Below are 26848 nucleotides of genomic sequence, written 5' to 3' on the forward strand. Positions count from 1 at the left end.
CTGCGAGAAGACTTGAAGTCATAAAGGTACAAATGGCTGTGGCTGAGCATTCTGAAACCATTGAGCTAGAAGAGGAAGATGACATAAACTATGAGAATGTTGAGACCAAGAATACAGCTCAAGAGAAATATCTACTGAAGATACTGCGGCCTGGTAAGAGATGTTACTAAAACTGAAAATCACACAGTTTTAACGTTTTATTAAAAAAATACATATTATTCTCATGAAAAAAATCGCCCCGGTGTGTAAGGAGCTTTAAGGTCCTTACACACCGGGGCGATTTTTTCATGCGAATAAATGCGTTTTTTTTTAAACCTTATAAAGTCAATGCAAGCGTCCACATCAGTTTCGCGAGGCGAAAAAGCGTCTTTTAATTATTCGGAACGAGTCCGAATTTTGCGTATATTCGCATATTCGCCGGTGTGTAAGGACCTTAGACCTCTATTCTTTTTTTTCTTTTTTTTAAAATACTTTTATTCCAAGATATTCAGGTTTACATTTGATATTTGCAATTCATTTCTTATTTTCTTGCAACGTTTTCTTTTTCTTTTTTCTTTTTTTCCCTATCTACACACCCAGTGTTAAAAAATAAAATACAATAATCAGAAAGTAATAACTATAAATAAAAATAAATAGGTAATTACACATCAGTCAATGCAAGTTATCCTAATACTAATACCTGTTAAATTATAATAATGATAATACTAGTGATATTTAATAATGCTAACTTAACAAATTAAAATAAAAACGGGGGGGTGGGGGTGTCCTCTATGTTGCCAACACGTTTTGCTGTCTCTGCATTTATGTCAGTTCTCGACAATCTGACTGCCTTTTTCATAGATTTTTTTTTCTTTCTTTTTTTCCATATATATAATTTAAGTAAAAGATCACAGCCCGAACTTCCGATGTGGAGTCGGTGCTGGGTCTCACTCATTGTCCCAACTTAGTCAAGCGGCCCCATAATTTGTCCATTTACTCCATCTTCTATTAAACTCGGGCTCATTGTTTCTAATTCGAAACGTTATTCTCTCCATTTCACATATTTCCTGTACTGTTTCTTTCCATTTTTTAGGCCTTGGACTTGAAGGCGTTAGCCAGGTCCTTGTTACCTGTTTAAGGGCTGCGGTTCGAAGGATTCTGTATATGTATTTGTCCATTTATTGCGTTAGTTCTACCGGTAATTTCCCCAAAATAATGTTTACAGAGTTGAGTGTTCTTTTCAAATTGAAAATCTTAGTGATATCTTCTGTAATTGACTTCCAGAAAGAATTTAGAATGGGGCAGAAGAAGAAAATGTGCGAGTGGTTTGCCCTTATCTCGCCGCATTTTCTCCAACATGCCGATGTAGCAGATTTATTAATTTTGGAGAGGACGTTTGGTGTAATAAAAAATCTAGTTTCCATGCGAATTCTCTCCAATATTTGGAGTTAGTTGTTTTATGAATTTCTCTGCATACTTGTTTCCACTCCATTTCATTCATTTGGTCTCCTATTTCAGCATTCCATTTTAATTGTATACTATCATTTGTGTTTGTGTTATTCTGGAGGATTTTATATATTTTTGACAAGGTGTTTTTAGGTACTGTCTGGTGGTTTTTAATCAGGAAAGCAATTAAATGGTGCATTTCTTTAGTGCCCTGCGTTCTTAAAAACTTGGAAAAATATGTCCTTACTTGCAAGTATTTATAAAAATTCCTTTGTGGTATCCTGTATTTGGATATTAATAATTGAAATGAGTTTATTGTATTGTTTGTCAGCACTTGTAAGTACGTTTTTAATCCTTTTAGACCCTCTATTCTTAATAAAAATGAGTTGGTACTGTACTTGGTGCACTATTTCATCACTCTACACCAATGACTTAATGACGATAAAAGCCGATCTACAAGCTCACAACGAGTGAGCTTGTAGATCTGCTATTTTTGGCAAATGTTCCCCCAGAATAGGGATGCTAGGGCTTAAAGGGATATTTCACTTTCAAAAAAACTTTTGGTCATTTTATCGTCTACTCAGGCCTTTGTGAGCCCCCCAGACAGTTTTTAAGTTGCTCGATTCAGTATTTAGACATTTGATATTCATTTTATCAGACACGCCCCCTTCCTATACAAACCCATTGTAACTTCAAACTCCATTTTAACCATGTTAGATTCATCAAAACCCCCCGTCCTTGGTTCTGGTGACTCACCCTGCCCCCCTAATACGCGAGGGGGCCGTGTTTTTTCAATTACTTTTTTCATTTATTTTAAATATTTTTTTTGGAAAATTTAAAAAATAAAATACAATAAAAAAATAAAATAAAATAAATTAAAAATATAATCGGAAAAACACTGCCCCCTCACGCATTAGGAGGGCAGGGTGAGTCACCAGAACCAAGGACGGGTGTTTTTGATGAATCTAACATGGTTCAAATGGAGTTTGAAGTTACAATGGGTTTGTATAGGAAGGGGGCGTGTCTGATAAAATGAATATCAAATATATAAATACTGAATCGAGCAACTTAAAAACTGTCTGGGGGGTTCACAAAGGCCTGAGTAGATGATAAAATGACCAAAAGTTTTTTTGAAAGTGAAATATCCCTTTAAGTAGTTAAAAAAGTGGTTCATATTTTTTTAACTGATCTCATTCCTTCCGTGTGTGTGTGTGTGTGTGTGTGTGTGTGTGTGTGTGTGTGTGTGCGTGTGTGTGTGTGTGTGTGTGTGTGTGTGTGTGCGCGCGCGCGTGCCTGTGCGTGCGTGCGTGCATGCGCGTGTGTCCTCCAGTCATAAGACTGTACAGGTGGGTTGGAGTCAGTTTCGGATTGCTTTGTGTTGTTCAAGTTATCCTCAACATTGTTCTCCGACTCACTCTCTGTAAGTTTCATAACTATGTTTATTGTCATATTTATGATGATCCATGTTAGCATATATACGTATGATACCCCATGAGATATATTATTATATGTACAGTAGCAGATTTGGTATTAGAATGTTTTTAAATAGTGGATCTCCAATTCTGAAAAAAAATCTTCCCATGCAGACCAGAGCAACAGTGACTGCAACATAACTCAACTGCCAGCCCAGTTCCAGAGCAGCTGCTACGACCTCATTACAGAGAGAGACCACTTCAAGGCCAGTTTTGACCAGTTGCAGAGCAGCTACAACAACTTGACCGAAGAGAGAGATGACCTGAAGAGGATGCTCGGTCAGGAGACATCACTGTTTTCCTTCATTATTATATCATTTGGGAGACGGGGGACAAAAGTAACACTTTTTGTATTTGCCTTCATAATTTTAAGCTTTCACTAATAAGGACCAGACTAAAATATTAATTTGAATGCAATGAGTCACAGTGTTACAATTGCCCCCATGACGGGGGCAGTTGTAACAGTAGTTGGGGGCAATTGTAACACTGTAAAAATAAGTCATATTAATACACTTTATCTCAAATAAAAGCACATCACTAAGAAATATGTATTTTTTATAATTTAACAGTTTTACTTACGAATGTTTTATATACATAATTACAATTATTTTGTATTTTTATTCGAATGATTTTATTTTTCAATTTAGTTTTTTCAAATGTATGTCTATTTTTTATTTAAATGTATTTTTACTTTGAAATGTAGTGACATTTAGTGAAATATGTTCATTTACTAACATAAAAGTATGAAATCCCAGACAAAAAATCTGCTTGCATTGAAAACACATTGTTACAATTGACCCCGGTCACTTTGTTACAATTGCCCCCAATGGGGCAACCATGATAAAATCCCATATTCTATCTAGAAACACCTATACTAGCATAGGCTGCTGACGTTAATTTGTGACCAATAACATAGAGATACAATTCATTCAAGTTTAAATTACCCCTCTAGCTTATTTCAAATTAGAGTTATTGAGTGTGTTACTTTTGCCCCCTGTTACTTTTGTTCCTGGTCTCCCCTAAGTCAAGTTTCATAACTATGTTTATTGTCATATTTATGATGATCCAACACATGCTGTTTTCAACACGTTAGCATATATACGTATGATACCCCATGAGATATATTATTATATGTAGCAGATTTGGTATTAGAATGTTTTTAAATAGTGGATCTCCAATTCTGAAAAAAAAATCTTCCCATGCAGACCAGTGCAACAGTGACTACATTACCGATAGAGACCACTTAAAGGCCAGTTTGGACCAGTTGCAGAGCAGCTACAACAACTTGACCGAAGAGAGAGATGACCTGGAGAGGATGCTCTGTCAGGGTACATCACTGTTTTCCATCATTATTATATCATTTTGTTTATTCCTCATTCATTTGAGCAAAAAGAAAAACTATATCGGCTTACTTTATTATTTCGCTGTTAGATGGATGGAAGAGATTTGGCGGAAGCTGTTATTACATTTCTACTGGGGAGGCAAACTGGGAGAATAGCAGAAAATACTGTAGAGACAGACAATCAGACCTGATTGTAATAAACAACAAAGAAAAGCAGGTATGGTGTGCGTGTGTGTGTGCGTGTGCGTGTGCGTGTGCGTGTGCGTGTGCGTGTGCGTGTGTGCGTGTGCGTGTGTGTGTGTGAGTGAGTGTGTAACCTATCCCACATTGCGGAGACATGAATCTATTGAATATATTATATACTGTTTGTACTTCAGTAACCAGCAGCTTTTCTGTCCAGGACTTTGTTGAGAGTTTCAAACAGACAGTGTGGCTGGGTTTGACCGACAGTGAGGTGGAGGGGCAATTTAAGTGGGTGAATGGAACACCGCTGACCACACCAACGTAAGAATCAACATCTTCATTTTTGTGTTTACCTTCATTCTTTTCATGTTCATTACAAAAATATTTGAAGTACAGTTTCCTCCCTGCTATATTTAACTAAATATTAAATATTGTAATAAAATGCTAAACTACTGTTACTAAGATCTTGTTAGGCATCTACCATGCGTATCTCGAGAACAATAGTTTTCAAAGTGGGGTGCAGAAAATGAGGAACAGGTTAAACACTTTAACCTCTTAAAGGACATTTTATTTTTTGGCCATAAAAAAAAGCATACGAAAAAGGCCAAATCTTGACAACTGTAGACAAATCTTTTCTCATCCCCATGCAGTCACAAAACATTTTCTGCAGACAAATACATATCACGTTGGTGGTCCATGATATGAAAATGTTTCAGAACCACTGATCTAGAATATCATTTGAGGTCATTTAGACCAGTGGTTCTCAACCTTTTCTGGATCAGGGCCCACTTGAAAATCTAAAAAGCGCTGGCGGCCCACCCATCTGACCACTTAACACGGCGTGTTAAGTGGTCAGATGGGTGGGCCGCGTTCATTTTCATAGCACGTTATGATCAATCAATTGATTGATAATATATCTTATATATTAATATATCTTTTTTAATATTAATGTTAAATAATCATTCAAATCTTTACCACTGATTTAGAGGAAACTAAATAAACAAATCTCTGTAGTGAATGAAATGTTCCTACTTCTCCAGGTACTGGTTTCCTGGTCAACCTGACAACAGACGGTATGCTGCACCTCCTCAGACACAAGATTGTGTTGCGTTTGATAATGAGGCTAGGCCTAGAGGATGGGGTGACGCATACTGTTCGAACACTCGCCACTGGATCTGTGAAAAAGTTACCTGCTGAAATCATCATTTTCACAATATATCATGACTGTCAGGCAGAAACCTCTTATCTCCATATTTTTTTCCATTTTTCGTATTTTTGCTATTTTTGTAAACATTTAAGAAAAAGTTAAAATGAAAGTAGTTAAGTGTGTCTGTGGGTTTTATAAATATTGAACCAATGAAAAGTATTAACAAGAGCTTGTGACTAAATAATAACTACATTGGATCCATTGGATCACTGGATCTTTTTCCCATTTCCTGAAAAGTAATAGATTTGCACATACAAGGTTTCTGCCCGACAGCGCCGATATTGGTTAGCTGGTGTGTTGGTACAGGCTGTGAGGGCATGCAGTGGTGGAAAGTAACTAAGTACATTTACTTAAGTACTGTACTTAAGTACAATTTTGAGGTTTTTGTACTTTACTTGAGTATTTCCAATTTCCAATACCTTTACTACATCTCAGAGGCAAATATTGTACTTTTACTCCACTACAATTATTTGAAAACTTTAGTTACTAGTTACTTTTCAGATATAAATTATGATATTATGAAACATACATTAACCACTTTAACGCTGCTTTATATATAGGCTATTTGAAAATAGCCGATCTACAAGCTCACAACGCGTCGCGATGCGACGCGTTGTGAGCTTGTAGATCTGCTATTTTCAAACATTTTAGTACTTTTACTTTTTGTACTTTAAGTACATTTTGATGCCAATACTTTTGTACTTTTACTCAAGTTAATTTTGAATTCAGGACTTTTACTTGTAACAGAGTACTTCTACATTGCCGTATTGATACTTTTACTCAAGTAAAACATTTGAGTACTTTTCCCACCACTGAGGCCATGTTGTAGGCTAGTTTGTGGGTTTGCTTTGGGTTTTCTGCCTTGCAATTCTACCCAATATGCACTGTAGGCATTAGATTACTATTCATATCATAATTTAGTTAAAGGGGAGCAAGTGGAATCTAATCTAATCTAACCGCCAGCTGTTCCATTGTAATACCATGTATCATGCTTATTAATAAAGTGTTTTATTCTTAAAACTGTGCATAAGTTATTGCATCTATGTCTCAACATTTCTCACCATCTCATCGTTTGTTATTGGTTACTGTTTGTTTATTTCATTTTCTATTTATGTGACATAATTGACTGATTATGTGCTTTAAGAATTGTAGCTGTTTTATTTCACAGAAAGAAAGAATAATTCTTGTTCTCTTTTTAATGCAAAGGACTGTGTTTCTTGTTAACTTCCTTTTAGTCAAAAGGGGCGTCCATAGGAAGGAAGAAGCCCGGTCTGTGTCTGAGCAAGACACTACTATACCTAATGCTACTCAGTCACTTTATTTTACTATTACGATCTTTTTATTATTGATTAAGTGCCAACATTGTTAGTGCATGCTCTGATTGACATTTTCATAACAGACTATTTCAGCATAACATAAGGTAAAGGATGCAAATAAATATGTCCTGATTCATTAAAGCCAGCATATTTAAACTTACTCTCTCTTTTTCTTTACATTTTTGCTGTGAAGAAATACTTGGCTCTAGCTTTACTGTGTTGTGGGTCCGTGTATTTTCTGGCAGTTGGATTTTCTTTTGTAAACCACAAACAGAAATCTTCCATTGCGCTCATTTTTCATTTTTCATTTTTCATTTAGGGTCGCGTCGGTTCTTTCGCTCCCGTTTGCTCCTGTGTTTCATTCTTCATTTTAAAACAAGTTACGTTCGTTTCGCTCCCGTCTTTCATTTTTCATTCTTCAATAAAAAAAAAAAATGAAACGTAAGAAAACAGGGTTTTGCTTTTTCATTCTTTCATTTCTCGATCTTAATCAAAGATACTGTAAAGATAAGACCAGAAGCGGAAGTAGATTTAGTACTTAAAAATAAAAGTGTATATATATATATATATATATATATATATATTAAATATAATTTTATTATACCGTAGGCTACATGATTATAACATTACTATGGCTACATCAATGTTAGACAGATGGACATATATATAGATAGATATATAGATATATAGATAGATAGATAGATAGATAGATAGATAGATAGAGACAGATAGATAATATAAATATATTATACTGTAGGCTACACGGTTTTAACATAAACATAATTATGATAGGCTATATTATTATATTAGGCTATTAACATTATGCAAGCTAATTATATTTACCATGGTTACGTCAATAAGAAGACAGACAGATCTATGTCTGTCTGTCTGTCTATAATTTGAACTTGGGAAGTTGGGTTGAGACTTGAGAGCTATAGGCGTCTCTACTCATTGAACCATCGAAATTACATCTCTGCTGACGTTTTAATCGGATACAGCATAGGTGGGCACTAGGGACATCTGGGCACCAGGAAGAGTGGGTACTATGTGCACTGCCTGTGAGATTGAATTCTTTATTAACAATGATTATTAACACCAGTTTTCCCGGTGCCCAGTCTTCCTGGTGCCCAGATTTCCCTAGCGCCCACTCTTCTCCACCCCTAAGTGCCCACTCTTCCAAGTGCCCACATGTCCCTAATGCCCACTCGTCCAAGGTGCCCAGTTATCCCTAGTGCCCAGAATGTTTTGGTGCCCACCTATCCATGCTGTTACCGTTACTAGCCTATACATAAATACACACTGCAGTTATTTCCAGTTATTATTATCAATATTCGGTGTCTGTCTGTCTGTCTGTCTGGATGGACGGATGGACGGACTTACGGACAGATTGATAAGTAGACTTGATTATAGCCAATATATTATTTTATTTTCATTTACACATGCGCCTTTTCACCCAAAATGTGTGTTATATTATTTACTTGTAGCATGGTTAATTAATAGTCCCTGTTTGCGTAGCCCCCAAATCGGGCTCCCCAAGTTTTGCTCGCTGTGTGAATGATAGGCCTACTGTGATTATACTGTGATTATACTGTGATTCAAATACAATGGATTTTGTCTTTGAGATGTTCAGGACCACCACCCACTCTGATATGTATTGGTGCCTTGTTAAGAGCTACAGACAACAGGTCTTCCACATAGCAGACAAAGTTGTGTCGTCAGAATACATGGCTATAGACGCCTTAACAGACGACGTCACACTGATACGAAACAGTATGCGTGCGCATGTTTTTACTGTGATCTCTCGCTCTCGAAATATATAATCCTTGGTTTCTGTTGTGTGTAAACAATAATAACAATTCAAAGCAGTTGTCCTCAAAACTCCACCTCCAGTGGCTGTCATATAAGAACGGAGGGAGCGCTCTATGATCATGGCACCAGAACCTGCTTGGCTCGCGCAGCAGCAGCCCGTCAAGACTAATTTATGCTCCGTCCCGCGAAGGTGTCGCGCACAGAGAACGGCCGAGAATAGCAGATCTCCAAGCTCACAGCGGTCGCATCCGTGACGCGGTTGTGAGCTTGTATGTCAGCTGTTCTCGGTGCGCAATACCGTTACGCGATGGAGTATATATGTGTTGCCAGGGCGCACTCCACTAGCCTACACACAGAGGAGGTTGAATGAACTGAAACAAGCTCACCCCAAAACAGCAGGTTTGGGGATCTGTTGGGAATTGATTACATGAAACAGTCACCTGTGCGTCCAGTCTCAATGTTTGTAAACAAATAATTGGTCTATTGGCCCTGTCTAAGACCAGTGGCATGTCATTTGTAAATATGTCACACCAATATGAACACCCCCCCCCACACCTGGCTTCCCAATCCCCCACATAGCTTTTATAAATGTGGCAACTGTGCTCAGTGCTCTAATTCATCAAATACCAAATGTTTTACCCATCCACCTACTGGTAAAAAAATATAAAATATCCTCATTTATAAATTGTAACTCAACCCATGTGGTATACATGCTTAAATGTCCCTGTGGACTGGCATACATTGGTCAAACTAAAGAGACCACTTAAACTCGTATTGGTGAGCACAGAACTGCTATTCGCACTAACAACCCTGAATATGCCATGGCCAGGCACTGTCAACAAGCAAAGCATGGCTCCCCAGCATCCCTTAAATTCTGGGGAATAGAGAAAATCTTGCAGCCTCATCACGGGGTGGTGACATCATTAATAAATTGCTTCGCAGAGAAGTAGCTACTAAATGGATCCACAACCTTGACACCCATGGTCTAAACGAAGAGCAGAGCCTTTCTTGCTTCCTGTAGACGGTCCCTGAGGCTTTCATGTGTATTTTGTGTTTTTGGTGCCTTTCATTTTTGAAAATGTTCTCTTTTTTGCATTGTGTCTTAAAAAGATCTAACATGTTTTGGTATTGGCCTAATCTTTTCCGTCCCTTATTTCTATATGTGCACTGCTTTAACTTTATCTTGATATGGCATTATATGGTTTTACTATTTTGTATATATTTTGCAATATGTCTAATAGTCCATATTCCCAGAGCCAACCCCAATCACCACTGATTGTCGCTACCTTGAGGCTGTGACGTGTAGTACTAGGTAATTACCATGAAACAGAGGGCCATCTACCATTGGCTCAATAAATTATTTCTATTCATTTTTGTCACATTATTCCTTAATTTACAGTAGATCTGCCAGTCATCCAGACTGACAGATTCACTTGCCTTTTGCTTTGCAGTGTTTCTAAAGCCGTGCAGTTCTTAATTTCCAATCCAAGGTGCTCTTATACAGGTTAGTTTGTTTTCTATCTGGAGCATGCTTGTCAGCTATTGACAAAAATAACTGCATAAACAAATTCAAAGCCTTACGCAGCCGCCAGTTAGCTGGCTTGTTCTTTCTTCCTGGTGGTGTGTTGTGCGGGAGCATTTCATTGAAGGTATATAGGCCTACTGTATGTGCTTTATTAACTGTTTATTTTCTTATAAATTAGGCTAAGCAAAACCCCGAGTGTAGTCCTGGCTCTGCAGGTGCTCGTCGTCAGTGGGATACATTGCCCCACACACCTGTTGTAGGCCTACAATATATCAATGCGGACGGTGCTGTTTATGGTACGAAATGCCTTGTTTTTAGCACGCACTATTAATGAATTAATGAACGCGCCTATATATAGACCCCTTAACAGACGACGTCACACTGATAAGAACCAGTATGCGTGCAACCAGTATGCGCGCAATGAAACCTATTCTATCAGGTCTCTCGCACTCCGAAACAACAGGTTGAGAATTGATTGCATGAAACAATCACCTGTGCGTCCAGTCTCAATGTTAGTAAACAAATAATTGGTCTATACACTGTAGGATAACATAAATTAGGATGCGTAAAGGTGCGTGCCTGGATAGTGTCGCTTCTGATCACTTCGTGCGGCTGTAGGCCATTAATAGAGGTAAGGGTTGGCCTGCGTATATTGTATATATAGTATATAGATTATAGCACCAACTAACGATGTCTGCTTTCAAATAGGCCCACTAATGGCCAACTGAACATTTGTATCCCAACTGTTATAATGTTTTTGAAATCCCCAGCAGTTACAAAGGTTGTTTTTCTCCTTGCAACACTATTAGGAATCAGATATATCAAGATGCATACATGTACTTTAGCCAATCTATTTAATTTAGACATCAGCTTTTTCATCCAAAATGTGTTGGCTTTAGTTGCAGTATGATTATTACTAATACAACCTGACGACTTTAAGTCATACAGTGTGTACCAGCCATGGCAATCGAGGAAACCGAAAAGAACAGATCTGCCCAGAGTGAGACGTGAACCTCTTAACTGTGGGGGGTAGTTAATATTGTATTGGTAGGAGGTGGCACCAAGAGCCACGGTAGAACCAGCCAAGCGGCCATCGCCTGGTGGTCAAATCTGGGATTGCAATAGTTCTACATTTAAAACGCCACTGCGCATGCTTCTACCGTTTGAAACCCACAGGTTGTCGAGGCGCAACGCTATTGATTCTCACCAGTAGAATATGTAAAATGTATTGAATGAATTCAAAACCTGTAAAATGACATCCTGCACATTGCCGTGGCCCGTGGGTATGCACATCAGCTCTGGATGTTGCATTACTTTATTATTTTTACACAAATAATGCCAAAAAAGAGGGGGAGATATTTAACCAATAGTTATAGTTAATCATAATGATTAGAGCCCTATTTGTTCTCTACTGGTTTAACAATTCCCCTTTTTTTTTGGCGTTATTGACCATATAATGCAAGAGGTTATTTGTGTTATTTGTGTAACTTGTAATCAATGAACAACCAAACGTCCAGATCCAGTGCGCAATGGAGGGGAGAGATTGAGCTCGATCGTTCATGGTGATTATTCCAAAAGTATTACAATTATGACAAACATAGGCTACAACCGTATGTAACCATTTGTAAGGAATGATCCCATCACGGGCACTGTGTGCCATAGGGCAGGGTCTGAATATTGTAGCGTATTATACATCCAAGTTCATGAGATTCCAGATTTCCAGCCAGTTGTAAAGACTCGATTTAAAATTACTACTGCAATATCAACATTGGACCTTGGACGAGTGGGCATTAGGGACATGTGGGCACTTGGAAGAGTGGGCACTTAGGGGTGGAGAAGAGTGGGCGCTAGGGAAATCTGGGCACCAGGAAGACTGGGCACCGGGAAAACTGGTGTTAATAATCATTGTTAATAAAGAATTCAATCTCACAGGCAGTGCACATAGTACCCACTCTTCCTGGTGCCCAGATGTCCCTATAGTGCCCACCTATGCTGTATCCGATTAAAACGTCAGCAGAGATGTAATTTCGATGGTTCAATGAGTAGCGACGCCTATAGCTCTCAAGTCTCAACCCAACTTTCCAAGTTCAAATTATATAGGTAGATTTGTTTCTGTTTTCCTATTCCGTAATATTGCTATTAATTAATCATGCTGCAACTAAATAATATAAATATAACACACATTTTGGATGAAAAAAACGCATGTCTAAATGAAAAGAAGAGAATCACGTAGGCCTATATCTGCCCGCCCGTCCGTCAGTCCGTCAGTCCGTCCGTCGGACTCCGTCCGTCCGACAGACAGACAGACAGACAGACAGACAGACAGACAGACAGATATAGATCTGTCTGTCTTCTTATTGACGTAACCATGGTAAATATAATTAGCTTGCATAATGTTAATAGCCTAATATAATAATATAGCCTATCATAATTATGTTTATGTTATAACCGTGTAGCCTACAGTATAATATATTTATATTATCTATCTGTCTTTATCTATCTATCTATCTATCTATCTATCTATCTATCTATCTATCTATCTATCTATATATCTATATATCTATCTATATATATGTCCATCTGTCTAACATTGATGTAGCCATAGTAATGTTATAATCATGTAGCCTACGGTATAATAAAATTATATTTAATATATATATATATATATACACTTTTATTTTTAAGTACTAAATCTACTTCCGCTTCTGGTCTTATCTTTACAGTATCTTTGATTAAGATCGAGAAATGAAAGAATGAAAAAGCAAAACCCTGTTTTCTTACGTTTCATTTTTTATTTTTTATTGAAGAATGAAAAATGAAAGACGGGAGCGAAACGAACGTAACTTGTTTTAAAATGAAGAATGAAAAATGAAACACAGGAGCAAACGGGAGCGAAAGAACCGACGCGACCCTAAATGAAAAATGAAAAATGAAAAATGAGCGCAATGGGCGATTTCTGTTTGTGGTTTACAAAAGAAAATCCGACTGCCAGAAAATACACGGACCGTTGTGCCCTGCCTTCAGTTATAGATGCTTTCTGCAGTGGAAAGGTGCAGATAAAACCAACAGAACAGCCACTGCTGCCACTGCAATTGTATTCTGTAACAAAGTAAGAGAGAATGTAGTGCACATTGTAAAGCGTGTTGGATAAAAGAGCTATATAAATGCACCATTTACCATTTATTACATACACACGCACGCATGCATGCACATATTTTAGAGACACAGACAGAAAGACCGAGACACAAAGTAAAGTTAATTGGCATTAATTATGTATTCATAGGTATGACTCATTGTTATGATGATGCGGATGGCAAATGGTATGCAGTAGGCTCCACCTGGAGGAACATGCATGGACTGTAGCTGCAGTGGATGCTGTACCACCATTTTTAAGACAGTTTAATTGACTAACCAGCTATGTGGATGTTCAATTTACGGAAAGAAAGCCATCACATCTTCTAACGGTGATTTTCAGGTATTCAAAACCTAGGGGATTTCCTGATGTGTGAGAGAGTTTGATCTGAAAGAGTGTATCTACAAAGTGTGCGATGCCACGGAGAAAAAAATGTTTTAGATTTTTTTTTCAAAAAACTGTTAGGATTCAGAAAATGTTTAGAAGCGGACTCAGGTCTCAATGAACTTGGGAACATCTAGACTAGAGAACATATCTTAACACAGTGAGCCACTGAGCTCTCTGTGCCAGCAGAAGTTGTTAAATCAACGTTGGATTATGGTAAAAAAAAAAAAGATTTTTGGTTACGGTTGAAGATTGATGGTGGATCAACCTTAAATGTTGAAGAGATGTCATTGAATCAACATTGTATTATGGTTGCATTTTATTGAATCTATGTTGATGGTTGTTGTTTTTGTTTTGGGCGGGGGGGGGGGGGGGGGTGGTGAGGGTGAGATCACTGGAAGGCTCTGGGTGAGACCATTTTATGGGGGGTCACATACATTTTAAATTAATGGGTTGTGATTCTTTTTTAAATTATGTATAAATCTTCTTAAAGGAGAATTCCGGACATTTTAAGTGTTATCTTTGATGTCTCGTTACTCACCTACCGACGTAAAAAGTGGCGTTCTTTTTTTCCAGAGATTCCCCTGTCGTCATTTTTTAAACCCCCTCCGTTGTCATAATGGGAGCGCGTGGGTTAGGGAAATTCGTCTATTATAACCGATGCAAAGTTATTTTTTTCTCTACTACTACTCATTGTAGAGTCTCATGATAGTCAAACATGCGCTGAAAGTTCCTGAGAGGCTACCGTTAATGGTGAACGATTTAACACTGGATGCTTGTTTCTTTCCAGAACCTGGCAACTCGGTGTTGCCAGGTTGAGAAATTTGATTCTAATCAGTTTTCTGAACACTACAACAGTGTCACTTGTCGAAAATAGCAGATCTACAAGCATCAGTATTGATGCGTATATACTTTTCTTTGGTTAAATATTTATCCACAGACAAACGTAATCATTTCCACTTTTCAATATACTCCAATATTTTATGGCCTCTCCTCCGTTCGTTTCTGAGTGCTCGGATCTTTTCTTCTTTTTCAAATCATGTTTCCTGTTTATCCTAGAAGCACCAATCTACGTTTTTAACACACTTTTTTTTTAATCTCCTTTGAGCACCTGGTTGATCTTTCTTTCTCTAAAAGCAGTGAGTTGTCTGGTAACAGTTGATCATCTTCAAGTATGTCATCATTAGATGAGATGCATACTGGTCCATTTAAAGGTATATAGCTCTTGGGTTACTTCTTCCTCTCACAGTAGAACCATTGGTGGACTGCTGAGGGGATGGGGTCTTCTGATCCACAAGGACTTGTCTCATCAACAACAGCTTTGGCCTCGTCCTCTGAGCAGCAGTATGGACTTTCACCAGATGACACACGTGTGTTTCTGCAGTTCAATCCTCCAGCATCGTCAGTCTGCTGGGAGACGAGGGCTTTCCAAAACGTGTGAGTGTTCTTGATCGTCTCGATGGCAAAGTCCTTGTCTTTGAATTCTCCATCGAAGGCGAACCGGTTCTCTGGTTTCCCATCTGGAACTTTGTACCTCGTGAACCAGTCGACCGTGGCCTCCAGGTAGCCAGGCTTCAGTCTTTGTACGTCACTAATGCTGTTCAAGCTGCTGGCTTCAGGGTCTTCTACGTTGATCGCAATGACTTTCCAGTCAGTCTCACCCTCATCGATCATGGCCAAAACACCAAGGACCTTCACCTTGATGACCTCGCCACGGGAACGCACCTTCGTCCCGATCTCACAAACATCGATCGGGTCGTTGTCCCCACAGCAGCCAGTGTCTCCGTCTTTGTGTCCTGGATCTTCCCATGTCTGTGGTATGGCTCCATAGTTCCATATGTAGCCTTTATGTGGAAATACGTTGGCGACGTAACGCACTTGACCCTTCTTCACATCTTGCTTTATTGGGTTCAGAGGTTCTTTTGTAGCGATCTCCATCTTGGCATTAGTCCATCTTGGTACCTCAACTACCATGTTAAAGAGGTTCTGGCCCTCATCAGCATACATCGGTATGTCATGGAATGGTGAGATGTACTTGCCGTCCGCATCTTTGAAAAACAGACGGTAACTCAAAGTGTTGAGGTTTCCTCTCTCCTCGACTGCGAAGCTCATGTTTGATTTCAGGGTTGTTCTGCCTTTATATAGCCTACTTAAACTAAGCAAACTACAATGAAAAAGAGCTTAACATCCACACACATGTCTTACATGCCAGGTAGAAAACCTGAGTCCAGGACAGTCTATGACATCAGTACTATGACATCCTGTCGATGACTAGCCTGGTAAACCCCCTCCCTCCGGAAATCTCATTTGCATTTGATTTCAGGGAGGTCTGGGATTGCGCAGGGAGTAGAGATGGCCGAACACTGCGTGTCCGAACCAATCAGCGGCTGCTAGGGGCGGGATCATCCAATCACCTGCCTAGTAGCTTGAAAAAAAGAAAAACTGTCTGTCATCGATTCTGCGACCGGAGTCTCAGATGGGAAGTAGGCTGTGAAACGAATGTGTGTCGCAAGCTTCTTCCATTTGACGGTGTCAGGTTAGTCGATGACATCAGGGCCCTCCATATATGGGGTTTTGTGAATTTATCAATACGTTTTGGAGATCCACTGATCCGACCGACTTCCCACATGGTGCATCACTCCCTCGGGTCCTCAGCGATATGTGAGCCGAGTTTGAGGTTGATCGGTCAGGCGGTTCTCGAGATACGCATGGTGACACACAGACACGCACATACGTACTTATCTTACAGACATCAATAATATATCAGTATTTGGATACTGACCCACGGGCCGCATTAAAGTGAAAGTGGGGCCGCATGTGGGCCCCGGGCCGCCAGTTGCCCATGTATGTATGCTCTAGCAACATATTGCACTGCAAACAGCCATGTCAGCTTTCACATGTTGTGAGTTCATAATCACAGACCCACCCTCCCACTGATCCACTGATCAGGAGTTCCACACTGACCCACATGGAAGCCACACGCTTGTTTTGTTATATCCTTTTTTCATATTTTTTTATAGTGTGTTAACTACTTAGGTGTTGTTTCTTGGGTGTTTCTTCTTAAGTTGGGTGAGTGTAAGTTTATCATGATGCTGCAAGAAAACTGTGGTCACTTCTAGCTTCCATCAGTTTAACATACACAGTGTGCTTGATGTTAATGAGAAAATATAAGAATTTAATGAGATGAAGTTACACAATGATAATGATAATGATAATGATAATGAATTTTATATGTACAGTATAGCACCTTTCCAAACAAAGTTCCAAAGTGCTGCACAGAGCAAGATTCAAAGCAACAGACAGCAAAGCAAAACATGAAATTAGAAAAACAACATTACAGTGTATACAATCATATAAAAAACAATCAGGAAACACACTTTGTGTAGAGGTAGATTTTCAGAAGTGACTTAAACAGAGGCACGGATGGTGCTAACCTTAGCTGCACCGGCAGTGCGTTCCACAGCCTGGGTGCCCGGGCGGCGAAGGCCCGATCACCCCGGGTTACTAGGTGAGTATTAGGGACCTTAAGGAGGGCCTTATTTGAGGATCTAAGAATGCGCTCAGACTTAGGTGGGGACAGCATATCAGAGATATAAGTAGGGGCCAATCCATGCAGGGCTTTCTAAGTAACAAATACAAATTTAAAATCACTCCTGGAGCTCACAGGCAGCCAATGAAGGGCAGCTGTAGTATGGATGTGATATGGTCCAGTTTTTTCGTACTAGTGAGCAGTCTAGCAGCAGAGTTCTGTATCAGTTGTAGAAGGGATGTGACTTTCTTGCTAAGGCTGGAGTAGAGGGAGTTGCAGTAATCAAGGCATGATGATATACAGTAAGTGCATGAATGACCTTTTCGAGGTCGGGGGCTGACAGAAATTACTTGATTTTTTGGAGCTAGCAGAGGAGAGGACATGTTGCGTGTGTTGCGTGTGTTGCGTGTGTGCGTGTAGGTGCGTGTGTGTGTGTGCACGTGGCGTGCGTGTGTGTGTGTGTGTGTGTGTGTGCGTGCATCTGTGTGCGTGCGTGTGTGTGCGCGTGAGTGCGTGTGTGTGCGTGTGTATAGGTAAGGTTGCGTTGTTTTGCTCTTATTAGTGCCCAAAGTGTGAAATGTCATATGTGATATAAAACACTGGTTCAACATCTGGTCCGGGGCATACCAGGGGTCCAAATGGACCCTTACAGGTCTGTAACTCTGAGAGTGTACAAATGGAACGGAACGGAAGTGTACGGAAGTGTACAAAATGAAACAGAAGTGTACAGAAGTGTACAAAATGAAACAGAAGTGTACAAAATGAAAGAGGAAGAGCGGCACATTGTTGTGAGCCCGGTCATTCCTATGCTTGGGGCCAGAGCAGAGATGGCCGCTCGCCAGAGAGGCCCCGGAGGTCATCGCCCACCAGAAGGGGACACCCATCAGCGTGCCAGGTCTCCCGCCCCAGCGTGGCCAGCACAGACGAGGCGAAGAGGAAAGAAGAAGCCCAAGATGTACCAGGGGGGTCCCAGAACCAGCCTGCTAGCCCACCACCACGGCCTGGTCATGTACCGACACAGGTGGTCGGCCCACATTCAGTGAAAAATGTACAGGCTCACGATGGGCCCTCTCAACCAACCTATCCTGACCAGTACTATGGTCAGGGGAGGGGAGGCCCGCTTATGGAACCCCCTACTGAAATAGTACCGGGTTTCGGGGTCAAACTCACGGCTGTGAGGGTTAAGAAAAAACATAAGAAAGTATGCTTGTTGCTTGGAGCTATACATGTATTCATGCATTAGACAAATAGAGAGAACAGTGTATTTCCTGTCTGCATGGTAAGAGAGACCACTGTGAGCTTAAACTTCCTGGAACAAAGAGTTTGCAGGAAGGCACTTAACCACAGCTATCAAACTTGCCTCGCTGTGCAAAGGGCACGTTGCAGAGGCGAGTTTTGAACCACATGAAGTCAGTACTCCAAAAAGTAATAGAGTAAAATGTAGCAGAGTACTTTTTGTCTCGTTGCAACATATCTCTTAATGTCACGTATGCCAAATAAGGGAGTGGCATCCATCCTGACCAGACATTATAAAAGAGGTTGCGCCCAAAAGCTGGGGCTTCTCTTCTTTTTGGAATACCTTGTGATAACTATCTGAGCAGCGCTTGCATTTTCCTGAGCATACAGCTCGTCCCTCTTTCCTATCGTTTGTATTTTCATCCTTTATAAAAAAATAAAAGCCCTATTTAATAGGTTTTTGTCACCGCTCCATTCTTGATCAAAGGCCATCTGCAGTTTGCCATCGCTTTTAGGATCACGACGGCTGGGTGAGTCTTGAATGTGTTTTCTTGATTGCATAGCCAAATGTCTAATCTGGCGTCGTTGGGTCTCGCGTCAACCGTCTGGGTGTCCAGGTCTGTCAGCAGAACCTGAGAGAGCTGAACGGAGCCCTAGTGAGGGTCTCACGGTGTCTCTGATGGGCTGGCAGGGACACTAAAGTTAAACAGATAGGTTGAGTGAGATGACACTGGCTGAACTTAAGCCTGATTACTGATCACTAAGCGTGGTCTGTGTTAGTGTCCTAACATCAGCGGGGAACGGGGAATGTGTGCGAGTGTGTGCACACATTTCACAGGTGCAGGAAACCAGTTCATCTAAGTGTGACAGACGGGGGCTGTTTGCTTCCACGTGTAAAGTCACTCTAATCGATGGTACTCAGTCTATAAACAGTCAGACAGGGGTAGAGTATAAGACAGTTGATGCAGAGATGTTTTATTTGGTTTTTATTATATAATAATTCCTTATAAATACATACAGCTAATTCAACCGAAACACAGATAAGGGTGAACTGTGGTGTATGTGATCCAAGTGTTGAGATTTGCAGAAAATCCTAGATTAACGGCTAGATTAGCGACCTAGTGGTTAACAAGGAGGGGATTCGTGGCAGGGCGCCCAGTCGTCATATTTCTACATCTCAGGTGCTGTGACACGGACGCTCAGAGCAGCAGCCAGCAGCAGCACAGTAGAAACTAGCAACTTCTGCTGTGTCATTATCTGTGGTTTGCAGAGTGTGGCTTCTCGGTTATAGTTCTGACCCACGAACTCTCTTTTCTTCAGTGTGTTGTGAGTTGGACCATATCAAATACCTGCAAGAAGACTTGAAGTCTTGAAGTCATAAAGGTACAAATGGCAGTGGCTGAGCATTCTGAAACCATTGAGCTAGAAGAGCAAGATGACATAATCTATGAGAATGTTGAGACGACAGCTCAAGAGAAATATCTATTGAAGATACTGCAGCCTGGTAAGAGATGTTACTAAAACTGAAAATCACACACACACAAGTTTTAACATTTTAACAACTTTAACCCTTGTGTTAAAAATAATTATTTTCATTTCGTTTTTTCTCCCACCTCATAGCTGACTTGTTATGCATTCATATCCATGGAAACACTTTTACAAATATTATGTTGGGTTAGGGTTTCATCTCATTACATTTTCTATAATGAAGACAATGGATAATGATGTTATCTAGCTATAATAGACTAACATTAGAACACACTTCCAAAAAAGTAAAAATAAATACTTGTTTTAGTTTTTTAACTTTAAAAAATGTTAATATTATTAGAAATAGTGACACTTGGTGTGTTAGGGTAAAGTCGTATATAGTCATGGTCATGTTTTTGACCTGTATACCATAGAAGGTAAAAAAGTTATTTATTTTTCATAAACTCAAACTTTATCTTACTCCTGATAGCAAATGCTAATTGAAGTCTCTCTCACTCTCAAACATGTAAACATTGAATATTGACAAATTGGGGGGAATTGAGCCACACTTCTCTGCCGGGTCATTTCGGACCCTAACACCACAAGTGTCACTTTTGTTATAGAGACCATCAGAATTAATTAAAATGATGATAAATAATTTTGTTGTGTTAAAATGGCTATTTTTGAGGATATCATGAAGCCTTTACCTATTTAAACTTACTTACTTTTTACCTATTTAAACTTGAAAACGGGTCAAAAATTACCCTAACACAATGGAAGGGTTAAGACCCTCTATACTTAATAAGATAAACCTGAGTTGGCACTGTACTTGGTGCCTATTTCTTCACTCCACACCAAATTACTTTGACGATAAAAGCCAATCTACAAGCTCACAATGAGCGAGCTTGGAGATCTGCTATTTTTGGCAAATGTTCCCCCAGAATAGGGATTCTAGGGCTTAAGTAGTTAAAAAAGTGGTTAAATTTTTTGGAACTGATCTCATTCCTTCCTTCCTTCCTGTGTGTGTGTGTGTGTGTGTGTGTGTGTGTGTGTGTGTGTGTGTGTGTGTGTGTGTGTGTGTGTGTGTGTGTGTGTGTGTGTGTGTGTGTGTGTGTGTGTGTGCGCGCGCGCGCACACACACGTGTGTGCGCGTGCATGCGTGCGTATGTGTCCTCCAGTCATAAGACTGTACAGGTGGGTTGGAGTCAGTTTCGGATTGCTTTGTGTTGTTCAAGTTATCCTCAACATTGCTCTCCGACTCACTCTCTGTAAGTCAAGTTTCATAACTATGTTTATTGTCATATTTATGATGATCCAACATATGCTGTTTTCAACACGTTACCCTCATAAGATATATTATTATATGTAGCAGATTTGGTATTAGAATGTTTTTAAATAGTGGATCTCCAATTCTGAAAAAAATCTTCCCATGCAGACCAGTGCAACAGTGACTACAACATAACTCAACTGCCAGCCCAGTTCCAGAGCAGCTGCTACGACCTCATTACCGAGAGAGACCACTTCAAGGCCAGTTTGGACCTGTTGCAGAGCAGCTACAACAACTTGACCGAAGAGAGAGTTGACCTGGAGAGGATGCTCTGTCAGGGTACATCACTGTTTTCCATCATTATTATATCATTTTGTTTATTCCTCATTCATTTGAGCAAAAAAAAACTAAAAACAAAACAATATCAGCTTACTTTATTATTTCGCTGTTAGATGGATGGAAGAGATTTGGCGGAGGCTGTTATTACATTTCTACTGGGGAGGCAGACTGGGAGAATAGCAGAAAATACTGTAGAGACAGACAATCAGACCTGATTGTAATAAACAACAAAGAAAAGCAGGTATGGTGTGTGTGTGTGTGTGTGTGTGTGTGTGTGTGTGTGTGTGTGTGTGTGTGTGTGTGTGTGTGTGTGTGTGTGCGTGCGTGCGTGCGTGCGTGCGTGTGTGCGTGTGCGTGTGCGTGTGCGTGTGCGTGTGTGTGTGTGTGTGAGTGTGTAACCTATCCCACATTGCGGAGACATGAATCTATTGAATCTATTATATACTGTTTGTACTTCAGTAACCAGCAGCTTTTCTGTCCAGAACTTTGTTGCGAGTTTCTACCAGACAGTGTGGCTGGGTTTGACCGACAGTGAGGAGGAGGGGCTATTTAAGTGGGTGAATGGAACTCCGCTGACCACACCAACGTAAGAATCAACATCTTCATTTTTGTTTTTACCTTCATTCTTTTCTTGTTCATTGCAAAAATATTTGAAGTACAGTTTCCTCCCTGCTATATTTAACTAAATATTAAATATTGTAATAAAATGCTAAACTACTGTTACTAAGATCTTGTTAGGCATCTACCATGTGTATCTCGAGAACAATAGTTTTCAAAGTGGGGTGCAGAAAATGAGGAACAGGTTAAACACTTTAACCTGTTAAAGGACATTTTATTTTTTGGCCATAAAAAAAAGCATACGAAAAAGGCCAAATCTTGACAAATGTAGACAAATCTTTTCTCATCCCCATGCAGTCACAAAACATTTTCTGCAGACAAATACATATCACGTTGGTGGTCCATGATATGAAAATGTTTGAGAACCACTGATCTAGAATATCATTTGAGGTCATTTAGACCAGTGGTTCTCAACCTTTTCTGGATCAGGGCTCACTTGAAAATCTAAAAAGCGCTGGCAGCCCACCCATCTGACCACTTAACACAGCGTGTTAAGTAGTCAGATGGGTGGGCCGCGAGCGCTTTTCATAGCATGTTATGATCAATCAATTGATTGATAATATATCTTATATATTAATATATATTTTTTAATATTAATGTTAAATAATCATTCAAATCTTTACCACTGATTTAGAGGAAACTAAATAAACAAATCTCTGTAGTGAATGAAATGTTTCTACTTCTCCAGGTACTGGGTTCCTGGTGAACCTGATAACACCTACCCGGGTTGGTATGATACACCTCCTCAGACACAAGATTGTGTTGCGTTTTATAATGGAGCTAGCCCCAGAGGATGGGTTGACGCACACTGTTCGATATCTTTCCACTGGATCTGTGAAAAAGTTACCTGCTGAAATCATCATTTTCACAATATATCATGACTGTCAGGCAGAAACCTCTTATCTCCATATTTTTTCCGTTTTTGCTATTTTTGTAAAAATTTAAGAAAAGAACATTTGAAAAGTTAAAATGAAAGTGGTTAAGTGTGTCTGTGGGTTTTATAAATATTGAACCATTGAAAAGTATTAACAAGAGCTTGTGACTAAATAATAACTGCATTGGATCCACTGAAACACTGGATCTTTTTCCCATTTCCTGAAAAGTAATAGATTTGCACATACAAGGTTTCTGCCCGACAGCGCCGATTAGTTAGCTGGTGTGTTGGTACAGGCTGTGAGGGCATGCAGTGGTGGAAAGTAACTAAGTACATTTACTTAAGTACTGTACTTAAGTACAATTTTGAGGTATTTGTACTTTACTTGAGTATTTCCAATTTCCAATACTTTTACTTCTACTTTTACTACATCTCAGAGGCAAATATTGTACTTTTACTCCACTACAATTATTTGAAAACTTTAGTTACTAGTTACTTTTCAGATATAAATTATGATTATTATGAAACATACATTAACCACTTTAACGCTGCTTTATATATAGGCTATTTGAAAATAGCCGATCTACAAGCTCACAACGCGTCGCATCGCGACGCGTTGTGAGCTTGTAGATATGCTATTTTCAAACATTTTAGTACTTTTACTTTTTGTACTTTAAGTACATTTTGATGCCAATACTTTTGTACTTTTACTCAAGTTCATTTTGAATTCAGGACTTTTACTTGTAACAGAGTACTTCTACATTGCAGTATTGATACTTTTACTCAAGTAAAACATTTGAGTACTTTTCCCACCACTGAGGGCATGTAGTAGGCTAGTTTGTGGGTTTGCTTTGCTTTGTCTGCCTTGCAATTCGACCCAATATGCACTGTAGGCATTAGATTACTATTCATATCATAATGTAGTTAAAGGGGAGTCTGTAGAATCTAATCTAATCTAACCGCCAGCTGTTCCATTTTAATACCATGTATCATGCTTATTAATAAAGTTTTTTATTCTTAAAACTGTGCATAACTTATTGCATCTATGGCTCAACATTTCTCACCATCTCATCACTTGTTATTTGTTACTGTTTGTTTATTTCATGTTCTATTTATGTTACATAAATGACTGATTATGTGCTTTAAGAATTGTAGCTGTTTTATTTCACAACAAGAAAGAATAATTCTTGTTCTCTTTTTAATGCAAAGGACTGTGTTTCTTGTTAACTTCCTTTTAGTCAAAAGGGGCGTCCATAGGAAGGAAGAAGCCCGGTCTGTGTCTGAGCATGACACTACTATACCTAATGCTACTCAGTCACTTTTTTTTACTATTACGATCTATTTATTATTGATTAAGCGCCAACGTTGTTAGTGCATGCTCTGATTAATATTAACATTTCCGCATAACATAAGGTAAAGGATGCAAATAAATATGTCCTGATTCATTAAAGCCAGCATATTTAAACTTACTCTCTCTTTTTCTTTTAATTTTTGCTGTGAAGAAATACCTCTAGCTTTACTGTGTTGTGCCCTGCCTTCAGTTATAGATGCTTTCTGCAGTGGAAAGGTGCAGGTAAAACCAACAGAACAGCCACTGCTGCCACTACAATTGTATTCTGTAACAAAGTAAGAGAGAATGTAGTGCACATTGTAAAGCGTGTTGGATAAAAGAGCTATATAAATGCACCATTTACCATTTATTACATACACACACACGCACACACATGCATGCACGCGCACATGCATGCACACGCATACTCTCTCTCTCACACACACACACACACACACACACACACACACACACACACACACACACACACACACACACACACACACACACACACACACACACACACACACACACACACACACACACACACACACACAATTCAATTCAATTCAATTCAAAGGGCTTTATTGGCATGAGAAAACATACGTTTACATTGCCAAAGCAGAAAGCACAATACAACAATACAGCAATACAATCAAAACAAAAAATATGTACATTTGAAAGTCAGAATCTTCAATAGATCAATTTCTATGTACCAAGATCACTGGGTGCAGGTATAGTGCAGGAATATACACAATGATTAGTCTTTAGGGTGGTTGTGTTCCGCACACACACACACACACACACACACACAAGCATGCACACACGCACGCACACACGCACGCACGCACGCACGCACGCACGCACGCACGCACGCACGCACGCACGCACGCACGCACGCACGCACGCACGCACGCACATTTTAGAGGGACAGACAGAAACAACGGAGCTAGCAGAGGACGAGCTAGCAGAGTACGTGCTTGTGCACAGGTGAGGTTGAGTTGTTTTGCTCTTATTAGTGCCCAAAGTGTGAAATGTCATACGTGATATAAAACACTGGTTCAGCATCTGGTCCGGGGCATACTGTACCAGGGGTCCAAATGAACCCTTACAGGTCTGTAACTCTGAGAGTGTACAAATGGAACCGAATGGACCCGATGGACCCTTAATGGGTCCATTTGGTTCCATTTGTACACTCTCAGAGTTACATTAACCCTGAGGATTTTACATTGTAGATCGTGTGTTCCAGTATATTATAGTTCAGTGAATCTCAACCTTTTTAATTTCAAGGACTTCCAGTATGATATACATTAGACCACAGATCCCCAAATGATACCTTTTTTAATCACTGGGACCTTGGACCCTGGAAACTTCTCAGTGTTCATTTACTGTAACTCGTGTGAGTTACAGACCCATCGGGGTCCATTTGGTCACGCTCATGTCCACGGAAGCTCGAGTCTCCATACACCAGGCTGTGCCCATTTAATCAGGCCAGTTTGCTACCTGTTTCATAAGCCTAAACCTGTGGATTTGGCCAGTTTATTCTGCCTGTTTATTCTTGTTTTGACGCTTGCCTGTTACCTGGAATTATCTCTGCTCTTGTCCCTTTTGTACCATAGCCTGTTGGGACCAGGGGTGGATTACCTACCGAACGGGCCTGCTGGGCCCCAGGAGCCCAAGAGCTCAGGGGGTCCCTAAAACATGAGGGGGGGAGGGGGGCAAATTCAGCTATATACACCAAAGAGATTTGGTGTAGAGGGAAAAGTAGCGCACCAAGTATAGAGGCAACTCATGTCCAGTTTAAGTAAGAGGCCTTGTATAGGTGAATGAACAGACATGTTACGTCTACGGTCTGCCTCAGTGTGCCTGCTTCTGTTCAGTCAGTGTACCGACACAGTATATACGTTTAGGGCAACAAAGAAGAAAAATGAACAGGAAGCGCTGTCATCAGTGTTTTAAAAGTCCAAATGAAAGAGGAAGAGAGGCACACGAATAAAAGAAATGCCACACTTCTCTTTTCTTCATTGTGTTGTGCGTTGGACCATATCAAATACCTGCGAGAAGACTTGAAGTCATAAAGGTACAAATGGCTGTAGCTGAGCATTCTGAAACCATTGAGCTAGAAGAGGAAGATGACATAAACTATGAGAATGTTGAGACCAAAACTACAGCTCAAGACAAAGGTCTACTGAAGATACTGCGGCCTGGTAAGAGATGAAAATCACACACACAACATTTTAACATTCTAACAACCTGAGTTGGCACTGTACTTGGTGCCTATTTCTTCACTCTACACCAAATTACTTTGACGATAAAAGCTGATCTACAAGCTCACAATGAGTGAGCTTGTAGATCTGCTATTTTTGGCAAATGTTCCCCCAGAATAGGGATG

General features: G+C 39.8%; 2 protein-coding genes across 2 annotated transcripts; one reads left to right on the plus strand and one right to left on the minus strand.

Annotated features, from left to right (window-relative positions):
• LOC308096606 (uncharacterized protein) lies at window positions 1–26154 on the plus strand (the record flags this gene model as incomplete). Its single annotated transcript, XM_080444021.1, has 8 exons — window positions 1–153; window positions 2756–2845; window positions 3012–3176; window positions 21464–21634; window positions 21748–21875; window positions 22117–22220; window positions 22941–23018; window positions 26076–26154. Exons 1-8 carry the CDS (start codon window positions 33–35, stop codon window positions 26152–26154), a joined length of 936 nt encoding a protein of 311 aa, XP_080300147.1. The 5' UTR covers window positions 1–32.
• Window positions 15027–15908, minus strand: LOC308097391 (inorganic pyrophosphatase-like; the record flags this gene model as incomplete). The annotated part of the gene is made up of 1 exon (XM_080445147.1): window positions 15027–15908. The coding sequence occupies one exon, from the start codon at window positions 15906–15908 to the stop codon at window positions 15027–15029; it is 882 nt and encodes a 293-aa protein (XP_080301273.1).
• Window positions 26155–26848: the final 694 nt, after the last annotated feature.

Source organism: Gymnoscopelus braueri, assembly GCF_963280865.1.
Source record: "Gymnoscopelus braueri genome assembly, chromosome: 12".
Classification (NCBI taxonomy): domain Eukaryota; kingdom Metazoa; phylum Chordata; class Actinopteri; order Myctophiformes; family Myctophidae; genus Gymnoscopelus; species Gymnoscopelus braueri.